This window comes from Octodon degus, unplaced genomic scaffold (genome assembly GCF_000260255.1).
Source record: "Octodon degus isolate 3935 unplaced genomic scaffold, OctDeg1.0 scaffold00049, whole genome shotgun sequence".
NCBI lineage: Eukaryota > Metazoa > Chordata > Mammalia > Rodentia > Octodontidae > Octodon > Octodon degus.
The window spans coordinates 1601487-1617583 of NW_004524625.1; the positions used below are offsets into that span (position 1 = coordinate 1601487).

Genomic DNA, 16097 nt, shown 5'->3' on the forward strand with positions numbered 1-16097 from the left:
ACTCCCTCCCCCCACGGCAGGCAGCGTTAGGCCTCCCCACCCCTAAGTATCCCTGCGTGTACCACTCCCACCCATCCCCAGGACTGGTCACCTGTTTGCCACTCAGTAAACACTGTGGGTTGCTCAGACTGGCTTGTTACCTCCAGGTGGCCAAGGCCAGCAGGGTTGGCCTAGAGAAGGGCTTAGCACACCTGTGGGTGACGGACATGACCATGAGGATGGGAGGAGGGACACTAGAATTTAGTTTGGAGTGGGGTGTGAGGTAGGGATCTTCTTGTGGTTTTCCCCAGTGGATGGCCTTATGTCCCAGCACTATCTGCTGAATTCTCTTATCATTTCTGCACTGATTTGCTGAGGGCCTAATCCTAAGTCTGTGTTTCTAGGATATTCTCCCACTTTGGATCTCAGTCTCTCTGTTTCATTTTGGACCTTTAGAGGATGAGGCGAGATGATGCAGCCTTCTGAAATCTTGTCTGACTAAAGTTCTGGTGGCCCATCGTACTGTCTGGGACATACAGTATGACCTGGACCCTGTGAGCCTGTTTCTAGATAATTACATATCCTAGTCCTTGTTCCTTTTGAGCCAGCTGGAGGAGGGGGAGCCCCCAGGTTGGCTGTGAGTTCCAGCTGCACCCGTTGTGTTGACCCTTTATGACCTTGGGCTTCCACCCTTCCACCCTTGAGGCCTCAGTTTCCTCAGACCGTACTCCTGCTGTGCAGCTCTCTGGGAAGATGAGCTGGAGAACGCTCCACCCCATGTATGAAGTGCTCACACAAGACCCTGACCTCGAAGCCAGGGGCGCAGCCTCTGAGAGCATTGGAGGAGCTGCGCAGCAGGGCCTTCCTCCTCCCGCAGCGCCAGCTCCTGGGGTCTCAGCCTGCAGAACCAGACCTGAGCTCCGTGTCGGGCTGCCCCGAGCCGGGGGCAGGTGAACAGGCTTGCTGTCCTCAGCAGCCCGAGAAAAGTTTGATGTACGAAAGGGGAGGGAGAAGACTTGATCACTGTCTTCACATAATTAAAGGGCTGTCAGACGCACATGGTAATTATAGGAGCGATGCTGAAGCCGGAGACTCGCGGCTTTCATCTGTAATCGCGTTGAGCCTGGCAGCCCAGCTATGAGATGGTGGTGATGTCATCCCTGTGAACAGAAGAGGAAGCTGAGGTTGAGATGCTGAGTGCTTGGCCCACAGCCATGCAGCCAGTGGGTAGAAAGGCCTGGATTAAATAAAGCCCAGCTCTCCTCCCTAGCTGTTTGACCCCGGAGTTACTTGCTCGTTCAGCCGGAGTTGTTCTGTGTGTTGTCAGAGCATCAGCTGTGGGGCAGCAGCGGAGGACTTGGACTTAAGCTGCCCTGGAGAAGGGAGGAGGGACGGACAGTGATTGCCCTACCTAGCCCATGCCACATACATGCGTGTGAGTTGGTGCTCTGCACAGCACGCCAGTACTGCTGTCTCCATCGCCAGAGCAGGATGCCAGTCTCAGAGAAATGTCTTCCCCAGTTGGGGTCACTCAGCAGCAGCTGGCTTGGCTTCCAGACACACCTGCCCACCAGGCTGGGGATCTTGGAAGAGTTCTGGGGCACAGTACCAGGCCACCTCTTGAAGGCACCCCATCTCCAGAGCTACTGAAATCTCTGGCCTTGGGGACACATGGCTGGGACAGGAGTTGAGTGGAACAGCTGGCTCCAAGTGGCTGTGATTCCGAGAGTCAGTGTTGCCAGGGTGGGGCTGGCAGCTCCTGACCAGGTGCTGTGCTGACCCCGGAGTTCAGACTCCACCCTCTACTGCAGGACCTCAGGGACAGGCTTCATACCCTGTGGGGTCCCCAGATTGGGGCAACAGTCTAGAGTGAATGGCCACTGCACCAGCAGGGCGTTAGCACCCTGGCAGCGCAGCCCTCGCTTCCTGTCTAGGGTTGGGGTTTGTGGCTGTAGTCCTGTTCTGTGCCTGAGAGCCCCATTGCTAATAAGAGAGACCTGAGGTGGGCAGGGCAGGGCAGAGACAGGAAGGGGTGAGGCTGGCGGGCTGGGGAGAGGACTATCCACCCCCAGTGAAATTGGCTCAGACAGAATGGAGGGTCTAAGGCCGGTGAGATAGCTCAGCAGACTAAGTGCCTGCTTATGCAAGCGCAGGGACCAGGGTTCAATCCCCGGCACCACAGGCCATGCCAGCCCCACCCTCAGCAAGCTGAGTCAGCTACCCAGTCCAGGCATGGTGGTGCATGCCTGTAATCCCAGTGCTGTGGAGGCTGAAAACAGGAGGAGCTGTGTGGCGAGACGCTGTACCAAATCAATAAATAAAAGATGGGAAAAAAAAAAAAAAAGAATGGAGGGTCTGCCTGCCTACAGAGTCAGGGCAGGAATGGGGAGGGGGTGAGGCAGAGCTCAGGGAGCTGAATGACCCCGTCTCTGGGGTTTTCCATCATAGCCTCCATCCTTGAGTGCGGCTCCCTGGCCAGCCACAGCCAGGGGCGGTCCTGGCCCAGCTCCTTTCCCCGTGCCCTTTCTGGCCCCTCTTGCAAGAGTCTCTCTCATACTCCTGCTGCCAGCTCCCACTGGATGTGCCCAGGAACTACTCAGCCCCTCCAGGGATGCCCCCCCCAGCCCCAGCCTGACTCAGACTGTATCCTGTTCTCTGGCAGCTGCAGGGCTGTGCAAGGAAAGGTTGGAGTGCCATGAAATTTCCTTCCCTTGGTACTCTGGGACCCCTAAGGCTGATAGTGAGGACAACAGTAGCCTTGTCCACTTGCAGCCCTGAAGCATTCCTGTATCACACAGTTGTATACCCATCCCTTCCTCTGTTCTTCATGCCACATTCCAGCACCACTCTGTGTCCCAGTAGGCTATGACCCAGAGGACCCAGAAATATCTCAGGCCATCCCTGCCCTGAAGGAGCCCACAGCCCAGAGATTTTCCCTTCACTATGCACCTACTGCGTGACACAAAGCCCACTGGCTCACTTGACAGCATCCCTCTGGGGCAGGAGATCTCTTCCCACTATACAGGTAGGAAATCCTAGACTCAGAAGCTAAATGACTTGCTGCAGCAACAGCATGGCCTTGGGGGTCATTCTCTTTCCACCTCCACAGCTGAGCAGGACCTAAAGGCCAAGTTGGGGGGTACTGTGAGTCAGTGCAGGCTACACAGGGAAGGGTCTTTGGGGGTCAGGATAGAAAGGGTTCCAAGAAGAGCAAGAGGTTTGGCCTGGGATGGCCTCTGAGAAAAAGAAGAGTGAATCCAAGCTGGGCCTCCAGAGGCCAAGGGCCAGCTCAAAGAGCCATTTCAGGGTTGGCTCTGGTCAGGATTCCTGGTCTCCACTCCTCTCCCATCAGTGGCCTCTCTGACCTCCACTCACCTATGCTGAGCCTTTGTGCAAATGAACAAAAGGGCTCCTTCTGTCACTTGAGTGCCATCTGCAGGACTTGTCATTATAGATCTGCACACATATGGTGCCTTATGATGTGACTCTTAGTGCAGTGTGGCATGGGGCAAGCCTTGCCTAGGCATGCATAGGGATCCTTCTCTGAGCTCGGGGTGCCGGGCACACATGCTCTGAATAAGCTGCTGTGAGGATTGGTGAGGCAGGTGGGTCTCGATCCCTCTGGTGCGGTGGTCTGTGCTGACAGATGGCCAGGAAGTTAGCAGGTGAGTGGGTACAGCGGACACAGGCCTTTTGCTACTATAAGAAAGCCTGAGAGGACCGTGTGTGCTGCCGGAAGCATCTTTATCAGCAGAGCTGCTTACAGCCCACTTCCTCCTCAGTTCCTCAGCTTCCCCTTTCTGCCAGCCCCGCCATTCAGACTCTTTCTCTGCTTGTTCTTAGTGTAAACCCGGTTGCCTCTCTCCTCCCCTCCCCATGCATAGGTTCCATATGGCCTGTGGCCTCTGGCTTTTAACTCCCCAGATGTCAGTGCCTAGGTCCCTAACGCCAGCTGGAGCCCAGTTCTGAACGTGGAGTTCCTATTTCCTTGTAGCTAAGGCTCTTGTCCCCTCCCTGTCATGCCTGGGTGTCTCACCCATCTGGAGGAGCAGGGCACGCAACCACTTTTTTTTTTTTTTTTGGAGACAGGGTTTCACTATGTAGTTCAGACTGGCCTGGATCTTACAATGATGCCCAGGCTGGCCTCGAACTCTCAGTGATTTCCTGCCTGAGCCTCCTGAGTGCTGGGATTGCAGGGATGTGGCACCACGCACAGCGGAGCCTCTCGTTTTGTCTTATCCTGCCCCACTGTAAGGATCTGGATAAGGGAGTCCGGCTGCTCTGGGCTCTCCCCACTTCTGGGGTGCCTGCACTCTTCCCCAGGCCCCTGTCAGCACTCCCTAGTCTAGTATCCGTCATCAAATCTCCCACGAGATAGCTTCATGTGACCTGCGGGCAAATCCTCTTGACCTCCAGGCTGCTTGTCTGGAAGCCCCTCATCTTGGGGTGAGTCTCCCCCCTCACTGGCTCTGGCAGAGCCGTACAATGACAGAAGCCCCATCTGTGCTGGGACAGCCCTCCCTGCGGACAGGTGGCTCTCCAGCACGGTGTCTCTGTGCATGGAGGTTTACAGGCTCTGGAAGGGTAGCCCACAGGGAGAGCTGTGGGTTAGCACACTCAAGCCAGGAGTTGGGGAAAGGGCTCTTCTCCACCCACTGGTTCATGACCAGTTCTCTGGATTTCCTGTGCCTCCTGGGAATGTGAAACTGCCTCGCTCTTCCAGTGTGTGCAGGCATAGAGCAGGGAGACTGACCCGTGGAGTTAGTCCTGGAACTGGGGGCTCTGTGTCTAGCCTGGGAGAAGGGATTCACCCAGGATGGCCTTGGGGAAGAGAGGCCTCTGCCTGGAGAATTGCCCAAGGGGCCAGAGGGTGAAAGGCCCAGGCTTGACGGGGCCACTTGGGAGCTGCGGGTATGGTGTGGGCCTGGGGTTGCAGGGGTAGATGTGCTGGGCCAGGTCAGAGCAGCCCTGGGGCTGCCAAGGAGCTCAGGCCTTCGGGAGTTCGCGCTCGGTAAGGACATAGCCAGGGGGGAATTGCTGCAGAGGCTGGCCTGGGACCTGCAGGTAGGCTACAGGAAACAGCACTATTAGGAGCAAATAAGAATTGGAAGAGCTGGGTGTGGTGACCCATGCCTATAACCCAGTCACTTGGGAGGCTGAGGCAGGAAAATTGCGGGGAGTCTGGACTACATAGTGAGTTTAAACCAGCCTAAACTAGCAAGTGAGACCATGTCTCAAAAGAAAAAGAAAAAGAAAAAAAAAAAAAAGTGGATACAGCAGGAGAGACTCTGAAGCACCAGATCTGGGGTGCCAGACCAGGTTGCAGTTGGGGTGGTAAAGGAAAAGTGCTGCCTCAGACTTGGTAGAGTGGGCCAGCTCTGTGCCAGGCCACAGGAGGTGGAGGAGCCACTGCCCTTCTCTGCCCCCTAACAGTCCCCACGGTTCCCTGGTAGCTCCCAGGGACCAGTCCCTCCAGATAGGCACAGGCCTGCCCCGCTCCCAGCCCCACTTCTCTGTTCCTTCCCCAACACGGGCTTATGGGCCCACAGCTAGAGCGTAGGCCAGTCTGTGTCCCAGTGGGGCAGACTCAGGAGGCCTGCTCCTCCGAACCCATCCTAGCCTCTAAGCTGCTGGAAAACCTGCCCTTCACAGGACTGTTGCCTTTGCAGCCCTGTTTAGGTACAAGGTGGGCCTTGCTCTGCACGTGACAGTGAGCAGTGGCAGCCGGGCGGAGGGCTGCTGGTGCGACCAGGTTATCACGGGGGGTGGGGGGTGTGGGGGGGTGGTTGAGGGCCTCCTGCATGCCGCAAGGTGCAGGGGTGCTTGCAGTGTATCCCATTTAGTTCTCAGGGCAACTTCGAGGTGTGAGCGCTACTGAATGCACTGCCCAGGGGAGAAGACGGTACAGGGATGCTGAATAACCTGCCTGAAGCTCCATAGCTCTTAAGTTGCAGTTCCCGGCAGTCTGGTTGCAGACACCATGTTTAAACTCTCTGCTGAGGTGTCTGGGCAGTAAGGGAGGCTTTCCTCCTCTTCTTACACCTTCCTGCTCTCCATCATACAGACTAATGGAGTAGAAGCGGGTTCAGTCCCACCCTGCGGGGGACCATCGTCAGAGTGCAGGCCAACACACTGAAAAGGCCTCAGGCTGTGGCCAGAAGATCACATCTCTGGGGGGAGCTTTGATTCTGTTTCTGGCTCTGCACTGTTTTGTGACTGGGCTCTGTGATATTGGACAAGTTACTTCCCCACTCTGTGCCTTAGTTCCTTATTAGTACACAGAGGGCAATAATCCTGCCCGGTAAATTTGGGTACAAAGAGGGAGGAGGTGGGAGATTCCTGGTTGGGGTTAGCGATGGCCTGAGTGACATCCCTGACCATCTTGGGCCCTCTGGGCCTCTGTTCTTCCAGTGGGAGCGTCTTTGGTTCCTGCTGCTCACCTTCACCTTCGGCCTCACGCTCACCTGGCTCTACTTCTGGTGGGAAGTCCATAACGACTACGATGAATTCAACTGGTAAGTGGGCTAGGGCTCCCCGGCATCCAGCGGCTGGGACCTGGGGACGTGCATGCGAACCTCTTCTCCAGGTTGGCCAGCAGGGCTTGGCTGCCATCTCTCTGTGCAGCCTGAGCTCCTGTCCTGTCCCTTGCGGGGTTTGGGAGACTTCTTGGGAGGTTCAGTGTGGGGCTGGGCCTTAAAGGACAGCTGGCCTGGGCCTGTGAGGCTTTGGTCCCCTGGAGTCCCTGAATGTTGGCAAAGGTGACTCGTTCTGCAGTGTGGCCTGAGAGGCTGGAACAGCAGCACTGAAGGGAGCAGGAGCGCCTCCCTAGAGCGACACTGTGGACAGGAGGAGTGAGAGACAGGGCTGCTCTCACTGGGGCTGGCACCTCTTACTGGCTTTGTAAACAAGAGCTCGAAGGCCCAAAGCTGGTCATGGTGGCACATGCCTGTAATCCCAGGAGGGGAGGCTGAGATAGGAGGATCACTATGAGTTCAAGGCCAGTCTGGTCTGTGTAGCAAGACCCTTTCTCAAGAAAACAAAAAATTTCCAGGGCCCAGAGAGACGAAAGCCTTGGCAAAGGAGTGGCTCTTAATCCTAGGCTTCCTGGGCAGGGCTAGCAGATGCCATAGTCTGGGGCAATTCAGCCACCTCTGTGGGCAGCTCACGCCCCGCAGCAGGGCTTTTGGCAGGACCCTTTCTCTTCCTTGTTTCTTTCCATCGCCTGTCTTTCGTGAAACGGTGAGAGGCTGTGGGACGAGGGGAAGGATCGTGGGTGCTGCTGGGAGACTGTGCCCCAGGTCATACAGCCAGCTGGGGGCAGTTAGAACTCTCCCCACCCTGGCATGCTGAGCGGAAGTGCATCCCTGTGCTCTGAGCCGCTCCCTTCCTCTGTAAAATGGGTTACTCTGACCTCATCAGGTCATTCTGAGGGGAAAATGAGGCCGTGAGAGGGCTCAAAGCCACGCCCACACGGGATGGCTGCCTAGGAGAGTGGGTCTCTAGAGGGAAGGGGGCTGGGACAGAAGTGTGGTACGGGGTTCCTAGGACTCAGGTTCTGATAGACCATGGTTCTGTGATTCTGTGAGAATCCCAAGACTCTGTTTAGGGGACATAAACAGGGTCAGATGTCCCCTTCCTATAGCACCAAGCTGTGCCGCCGTTAATAACAAGCACAATAAAGGAAGTGCTGCTGTCCCACAGTAGCCCAGCAAAATGAGCTGAAGTACATACGGCCAAGCTCCAGAGGTGGCCTCTGGTCTTTATTAAACACCATAAATCAGTTATTCATTCCTGCAGATGTTTAAAGCTCAGGTACTGTTGTGAGAAATGGGAATATCCCTACTGTTTCTTGGTGGCAGATCCTGGTAAACCAGAATAGAATATGATACTGATGGGGAAACTGAGGCCCCAAAAGGTACAGGACTCATCTGTGGCTGTAATGATCAGTCAGGGCCCAGAAGACATTCTGAGTGCAGTCTGAGGAGAATCAAGCTCGGGGAGGTGAAACAGCCTTCACCCAGTCGCACAGCGCGATGCAGACAGATCTGGGGCAGGGACTCGAGCCTGGCTGAATGTATCATGTTGTCCGCCCAGCTACCCCGTGCTCCCAGAGGGAGCTCCCTGTCAGCGTGAGACTCGTCAGAGGACAGGTGCCTGCCTTGTCAGGGAGGCTGCAAGGAAAGGCCTGCCTGGGCACCCAGGGATGCCAGGGACCTGTAGCTCCTTAGCCTGTCACCTCAGTTTCCTGGGGGCTTGGTCTGGGGGGTTCAGGAGGGCCTCAAGTGTTTGGGGTTGGTTAGTCCGTGCAGTAGAAAGCTGTGAGTGAGACCCAGGATATCAGTGGGGCAGAGCAAGACAGGGAGGGTGTCTGGCAGTTGCTTTCCCAAAGGCTCTGTGCCAAAAGTAATTGCACGTAAGAGACGGTGGAACCAGAGAGCATCTCCCAGGAGTAGTTACAAGTCTTCCTTCTGGGTGGGCTTCGGTCTCTCCAGCTTGCAGTGAGGTGAGCGTACTCAGTCAGCATGCCTGGACTCTGAGCGTGAGGCCCCCCGGGGCCGGGGTAGGGAGGCAGGCGCCCCACGGGTTCTCCTGGTGTCGCCTCCCAGCCTCTAGCTGAGGTCCAGGATGGTGGCCGGCTCACATGGCCTCGTGCCAGCCCAGGCCCCCCAAGAACCTTGAGCAAGCTGCTGCCTCTTCTGAGCCTCTGCTTTCCCAGTTGCACAAGAAAGAGACGAGTGGTTTTGTCTTTGTGGGGAGCAGCTGAGCATCTGTCAGGAGCCTTCCGAAGTTTCTCCCCTTTGAACCCAGTTCTATTTATAAGTATTTATAACTGTATTATAAGAATCTAGCCTAAGGGAATACTCAGAAATATACAAAGTGTGTACAGGTTTTTCAGTTTTATGTTGTCATAATAGAGAACAACTGGAAGCTACGAAGAGCCATTAATAGGAAGCTGACCACGTAAGGTACCTGAAGTCAGATACCACGTGGCTATTTTTTAAAAAGTCACATTTCCTCAGCACTTTTACTGACATCAGTGAAAACTTGAGTTGAGTATTTTGAGTATGCACCCTGTGCATCATCCCTTCTTATCCTCTCAAAGCCCTCTGAAAGACATTCTCTTCTTATCCCCATCCTATGGAGGGGGACACTAGGACAGTGTTACATTTGATCCATCCGAAGGTGTGTTGTCACATTTCACATTGAAATCAGGTTTGGTTTTGTTTTGGCTTTTTTCGCGGTACTGGGGCACATTGAAATCAAGATGAGTGTTATGGGGCTGGGGAGATAGCTTGGCGGTCTAAACACCTGCCTGGCGGGTGCAAGGACCTGGGTTTGATTCCTGGTACTGCATGCTGTGCTGGCCCCAGAACCCCAGGTGTGCTGTGTTGGTCACTGAAACTGGGCATGGTGGCGCATGCTAGTAATCCCAGCACTGAGGAGGCTGAGACAGGAGGATCACTACAAATCCAAGCTGCATAGTGAGACCCTGTCCCAAATAAATAAATAAGAGCGTCATGGCCGAGGGCATCTAGGAATTGGTGAATCCTGCCTCCTCTACAAGGCCCTGCAAGCCAGTAAGAGGCACAGTGAGGATCCAAGTCGAATGTGTGTGCCTCACCGAGAGCCGTTCTCCTGCCCACTTCCTAGGTGCAGTGGGGTCCCAGCTTTGGTGTTCGCACAAATCGATAGGCAGTCCACTGTGGTCCTGGTAGCAGCTACTTCTGGGGAGTAGAATTATTTTTCTCAGGATGCTCTTGGGCGCCAAGTGTCTGCCTGGCACAGGCAGGACTGACAGTACGGGACAGCCGAGTGCCAGTATGGGATGGCCAAAGCCCAGGCCCTGTGCCCAGCCTGTGGTCTGCCTAGCTGCAGTTGTGTGACAGGGGAGACCACCCAGGTTCCTGGGCTAGGTAGGCGGCCTTAGGGGAGATGCAGCCTCTGCCCTTCTCCTCCCGCAGGTACCTCTACAACCGCATGGGCTACTGGAGCGACTGGTCTGTGCCCATTCTTGTGACTACAGCCACTGCCTTCACATACATTGCAGGCCTCTTGGTATGTAGGGATGTCCTGGAGATCAGGTGGCCTTGTCCCCAGGGGGAGGGAGACTTGGAGGGCCCTGTTCTGGCCTCAGTAGGAACCTGGCAGTGGTGCCCCTCTGAGGTGGGAGGTTCATGTTTGGCCAGGCTCCCCCTAGTTACCTCCTCGAGCCTGGCAAGAGCCATCCAGCTCCTGTATCCCCGCATGTGCCTTTCCTGGGACCTCTGCTCCTAGTACTCTCCTCAGGAGACGCTAGCCTGCTCTGTTCTGGGCAGGGATCCTGCAGCCAGGGTGCAAATCTGTTTTAGAATCCCAACACTTGGCGAGTTAGGTTGGACATTGCAAACGCAGCAAGTCCAGTGACCTCTTGAGAGACAGATCGCAGAGGAGTCCAGCGGCCTGGTGTAAGCCACCAGGAGGCCAGGCTTGGGCTGGGCTGGATGTGGCTGAGCTGGGCATTCCCATCACATTACTTCCTGACTCTGTTCTGGGTTAGACTGGTCACATGCAGGGTCTGATGCACCCTGGGGTCCCTCCTCAGGTGCTGGCACTATGTCACATCGTCGTGGGACAGCAGATGAACCTGCACTGGCTGCACAAGGTAAGGGCTGCTGCTGGGGCTGGAGGAGGAGGGTCTGGAGGTCAGTGCAGTAGAGGAGGATCCCACTATCCTCCTGGCTGTAACTTCCCTGATGGCTCCCATTACACTGACCTCACAGCCTGGCCTGTGACACTCATGTACCTGTCACAGCAGCCCTGAGGTATAGGCACTGTCACCATCTCATTCTGCAGGTGGAAAAGCTGAGGTACAGAAAGGTCTCCCAGTTTGTCAGTGAAAGGACTGGGATTCTAGCCCCTGGCCGCAGGCTAAGCCAGCATGGCTTATCTTGTGACCCCGGCCCATTGGGGCCTCTTGTCTCACTTTCCTCTTTGTTCTTCAGTGAGCTCTTTGTACAACCCTGATGGGGCCAAATGATTTCCTTAAAGCCTCTTCCCGTGGCCCCCAAGGTGACCCAGACTCCCCCACCCACCGTGATCTGGCTCTGCCAAGATCTCTCTGCTCCTGTCATGGAACAGTCGTGAGCCGTCGCCAGCCCTCCCAGCATGTCCACTGCTTCTGTTTGGTCCCTGGCTCTTGCGTTCCCTCTGTCCATGGACTCCCTCCTTGTTTCTCTGCCCCTGTGTCTGCACAGCGTCCTCTGCCTGGCTCCCAGCCCCTGAGCCTCCCCTGCTTTATTTCTGAGCATCTGTGCTTTTATTTTATTTTACTATTTATTTATTCATTTGGTAAAGGGTCTCACTACGCAGCTCGGACGCATAGTGATCCTCCTCTCTCAGCCTCTCCAGTGCTGTGATTACAAGCATATGCTACCATGGCTGGTTTTGGTGGCCGGCACAGTGCACCCGGGGTTCCTGGGCCAGCACAGCATGTGGTACCAGGGATCAAACCTGGGTCCTTGCACTTGCCAGGCAGACACTTAGACTGCTGAGCTATCTCCCCGGGCAAGCATCTATGATTTTAATATCCATCTGATTCCCCAACTCCAACCTGTTCCAGTCTGGTGCTCCGTGCAGGCTAGAACTGTCCCTGACACTGCCATCTCAGCCATGTCCCCCACCCCCAGGGCCAGGCCTACCCTAGAGCAGGCTGTGTACACAGCAAAGCCTTCCCACACAGTCGGTGCTGGGTCCGGGTCTCCAGCGCCTGCTCTGCATAGCAGGGGCACAGAGGTGGTGCAAGCCTGACTACAATGGCCCCTGTCTTCCAAGAGCCCTGGGCCATGGCAGAGGGCTGAGTCATCTCCGTTCCCAGAGCTGGACCCAGGGCGGACGTGCCATTCAGGAAAGAGCAGAAGAGTTCAGAAAGGATCATTAGCCTGTGAGATGGGGTAGAAAGAGCACACTCCCAGCCCCAAGTGGAGCGGGGATCAGGGCGAGGAGAGGGACTGGGAGCTCTGGCTGGGCTGTGTGGAGGAGGAGGCGCCTGTGAACAGCAGAACGGGAAACAGGAAGGCTGTGAGTCGGCTACGTAGGTCTGGAACTCAGGAACTATACCCAGGTGCCTAAAGTGTTGCAGGGGTACAGAACACCGTGCAGCCCCTGGTCCTGTACCACTCTCCCGCTGGGCCCTTAGGTCTCCTGTGGGTTCCCACACATCCTTCTACGAGGCTTTCTTCTGGCTGCAAAGCCAGCACTTGAAAGAACGATAGCAGCTGGTACTCTGGGTGGGACTGGCACAGGCTGTGGTCTCAGCAGGCCAGGTCCCAGCGGCTTGATCCAAGGGGAGTTACCTACAGAGCCCCTGAGCCAGAGGAGCTGGTGCACTGGTGCAGGAGTCCCAGCCCCTCCTCTCCGCATTGCCAGCTCCTGGGCCCGGGTGTGCTTCCCTCTGCCCCAGCACCTCCTAGAGATCTCAGGGCAGAGCTGACCCTAGGAGGGCTTTATGGATGCATTACTAAGGACCTGGGAGCTCTGCGGTTGCATTCTGTCACCAAACGTCTGTCACTGTATTCTGAGATTCTAAGGCATTTTTATTCTTTTGTTCGTGTAATTCATTTTTGATCATGTGATACACTGATGTGGTCTAAAACTCAAAAAACAGGGCTGAGAAGATAGCTCAGAAGCACAAGCACCAGCCTGGGAAGTGCAAGGGCCCGAGTTCAATTCCTAATACCACATGCCATGCTAACCCCAGAACCTGAAAGCTGTAATCCCAGCACTCAGGAGGTTGAGACAGGAGGATCATTATGAGTTTGAAATCAGTCAGGGGGCTACAAAAGTGAGCACAAGGCCATCCCAAACTGCATGGTACCCTATCTCAAAAAAAAAAAAGTTCAAGCTGTATAGTGAGATCCTGCGCACACACACACACACACACACCACACAACCTCAAGACAGAAAAAGGTATACGTGAAAACTCACCTATTGTCTTTCCAGAGATATCTGAAACCCATTCAGAAAATATACACAAAACATTTGCATTTTCTTTTTTTAAATTATTTTTATGTATTTGTTACAGGGTCTCACTACACAGCTCAGACTTAATGATCCTCCTGTTTTCAGCCTCCCTAGTGCTGGGATTACAGGCATGTGTCACCATGCCCAGTCTCGGGGGCCGGGTCAGCATGCTCAGGGTGGGGCTGGCGCAGCATGTGTGTGTAAGGATCCAGCCCCGGTCCCTGCGCTTGCCTAAGCAGGCACTTAGTCTGCTGAACTGTCCTGCCAGCCCTGCATTTTCTTTAAACATGAGTAGCCCGGCCCACCCTGTGCACTGCCTTCTTAGCAAATGCTTCAGCATCTCTTCCTTGGTTACGTGGGGAGCACCATGTGCTCCCGCTCCCTGCTCTGGACAGTCCCTAGTCCACTAGGTGTCCAGCAATCCCTGTGTAGGACCCCAGCCAACAGTCCAGTTGTTCTCAGTCCTTCACCACGCAGTGGGACTATGGCTTGGGCGGGGGTCTCCCAGTAAAGGATGTGCACTTTTATCATTTTGATCTTGCCAAATGGCCTCCTTGCCAGGTGCCACCAGTGCATGCTCCCTGGGCCTCAAATGGCCAAGCCTATGAAAGCATCCTCTTCTTTATGGTGTCAGCGGCTCCCTTCTCTGTTGGCAGCCCCGTGGGTGATGGTGGCCCCTCACTACTGTGCTTTTAATTTGCATTTTCCTTATGATGGGTTTCTCTTGGCATTGGTCACAGGATTGGATCATTTGTATTTTGGCCTTTAGCAACTGTGTCCTCCTATCTTTTGCCCCTTAGGTTGTGGGGCTTACTTTTTGCTTATTAATTTGCAGAAGCTCTTTATAGATTTGGAAATGGGCCTTTTGGCTGATGAGCTGCAGATACTTTTTCCTAGCTTGTCATTCACCTTTTGACTTTGCATATTGTATTTGTGCCATAGGGATTAAAAAAAAATTACTAAGTACTTGAATCTGTCACCTCTTTTCATGGCCCCTGGGTTGTTTTTGTTTGTTTGTTTGTCAAACCTGGAAAGTCTTCCAGAGTCTCCCCTTCTCCGAGATTATATAGAATTTCTCTGTGGCATTACTTGTTAATAATATGTTTTTACTTCTTTTAACATTGAAGGGGGCATGGCCCTAGCTCAGGCCTTTAAGTGGCTGCTTCCACAAAGCTCTCAGCCTCAGGTTGCTGGAGTTCGAACCTCACAACTCTCCCGCTGGCCAAAAGTGCCCTGAAGCCATTCGAGGAACAAAAAAAAAAAAAAAAAAAAAAATCCTTATAACATTGAATTTTTTTTATCTTTCTTAAAAGTTATTTTGGGGTATGGCGTGGTCTTGCTTAGTCCTTTGTAGATGGCTCCCCACTTTCCAGCTGTCTCCTCTGAGGAAGCCAGCCTTTCCCCTCTAAGTGGAGATGCTGCTTTGATCATATACTATATACTTAATATATTCAGAGCTATTTCTAAACCTTCTACTTACTGTCACTTATTTCTCTGGCCTTATACCAGTGTCAAGTTGCTTTGAAGACTAGTTTTTTCGTGTATTTTAATTGTGACCTGTATTTTGAGCCCCTGGTTCCCCTGAGTCCTGAGGAGCAGAAGATGGAGATGCTCAGATTGGGCAGGGGAGTGGGCAGGGGAGCGGGCAGGGGAGAGGGCAGGGGAGTGGGCAGGGTGGGAGCCCTCTGGGCTGGGCCTGGGCTGTGGGTGGGTGTGCAAGTCCCCCTGGGGACCTTTCCCTCCTCTTTCTCCTCCTCTTCTCCTCCTCCTCGTCTTGTCTGCCTCCTCCTTCTCCCTAGTCACGCTTCTGAGAGCTTCTGTCTCCCAGAAATCTACCCCTGCGCCAAGGCGAGCTTCCAGGAGAAGCTCAGGGGCAGGAGTGAGGGGAAACTGAGGGTTTGTGGGGAGTAAACGGGAGACCCTGTCCTGAGCCATGCCTTTTAGCCACACCCACCACCCAGTCAGTTCAGATGCCACCTCAGGGGTGCTGGGTGTTGGTCACAGCTCTCACCTCTCAGCCAGCCATTGTAAGCTGAGCAATGTGCACTGCTCCTGTTTGTCATTCCTGCCTTCCCTGCTACAGAGGCAGCAGTGGCCCCTTAGGCCTGCGCAGAGGAGAGTCTGTGGTGACCCAGCCTGAGGCCAGAGAGGACCTCATGACAGGCCAGGTTGAGCGTCCAGTACAGGCCGATCCACACCTCTGCCCACTGCCCTTCCATACCTACTGCATCAGCCCTTTCAGCTAATGAAGACTTCTCCTCAGTGACTGGCCCAAGCTCCACAGTGCTTCCTCCCATCCAGCCTCTCTCCCCCCAGCAGCAGTTAAGGAAGGCACAGTCCTCGCTCTACTCCATCCCCTCCTCGGCATATACGCCCTGTTCAGCTTAGGGTACTTCCACGCAGCAAGCATTTCCTGTTGGCACAGCCTCGGTGCTATGCTCTTGGTGCATTTTCTCATTTCTTCCCCCTAATCCCTTCCACATAGGCACTGTCCCCGAGGTCAGCTCAGGGAAGCCCCCTGGGGAGGCTTCCCTCCCCTGTCTGCATTGAACTAGGATTTGGACCATGAGGCAACTCATGTGTCTCCTGACCTTGGGCCATTGTCCGTCACTGGGACCCTAGAGCCAGAGGCCAGATACCCCCAAATGGCCATCCTGTTGTCACCACTGCAACTGGTCCTAACCCCCAGGCAAGACTCATTCAATGAATGAATGAATGAAAGAATGGACATCCCACTGCCCCCTCCACCCACCCTATTACTGTCATAAACCATAACGCCAGCAGAACAGAAGGCCCCAGGACCACTAGCTCAGAGGAGGACCAGGGTCTGTCTCCAGGACTCTTATTGTGAGGTTCATCCTCTCCAATCAGATGCAAGAAACACTGGGGAGCACATTGCTGCAAGTCAGTGCTGCCACTGTGGCTTAGGGACACAGCAGAGGGAGGAGTCCCTCCTGAACATTCTGTAGTGCTGCTGAGCACTATGGTAACTGTAAAATTCGGAGGTGATGAAATTTAAATTGTATTAGGTTTATGAGGAATCGGTTTTATTGCAAGTAATTCTCCTGGCAGTTCCACACTCAGAAACAACGCTTCACGGATGCCCACTGTCTCTGGCC

The 16097-nt window shown here is 54.6% G+C and overlaps 1 protein-coding gene across 5 annotated transcripts in view; it reads left to right on the forward strand.

Annotated features, from left to right (window-relative positions):
- Nucleotides 1-16097, forward strand: part of Gdpd5 (glycerophosphodiester phosphodiesterase domain containing 5) — a 94332-nt gene that overhangs the window by 61980 nt on the left and 16255 nt on the right. For all 5 annotated transcript variants that reach the window (XM_023716673.1, XM_023716672.1, XM_023716676.1 and 2 more), the window contains 3 exons: nucleotides 6391-6494; nucleotides 9942-10035; nucleotides 10562-10621. In XM_023716673.1, the coding sequence (XP_023572441.1) occupies nucleotides 6391-6494; nucleotides 9942-10035; nucleotides 10562-10621 (258 nt within the window). The remainder of the gene's footprint in view (nucleotides 1-6390; nucleotides 6495-9941; nucleotides 10036-10561; nucleotides 10622-16097) is intronic.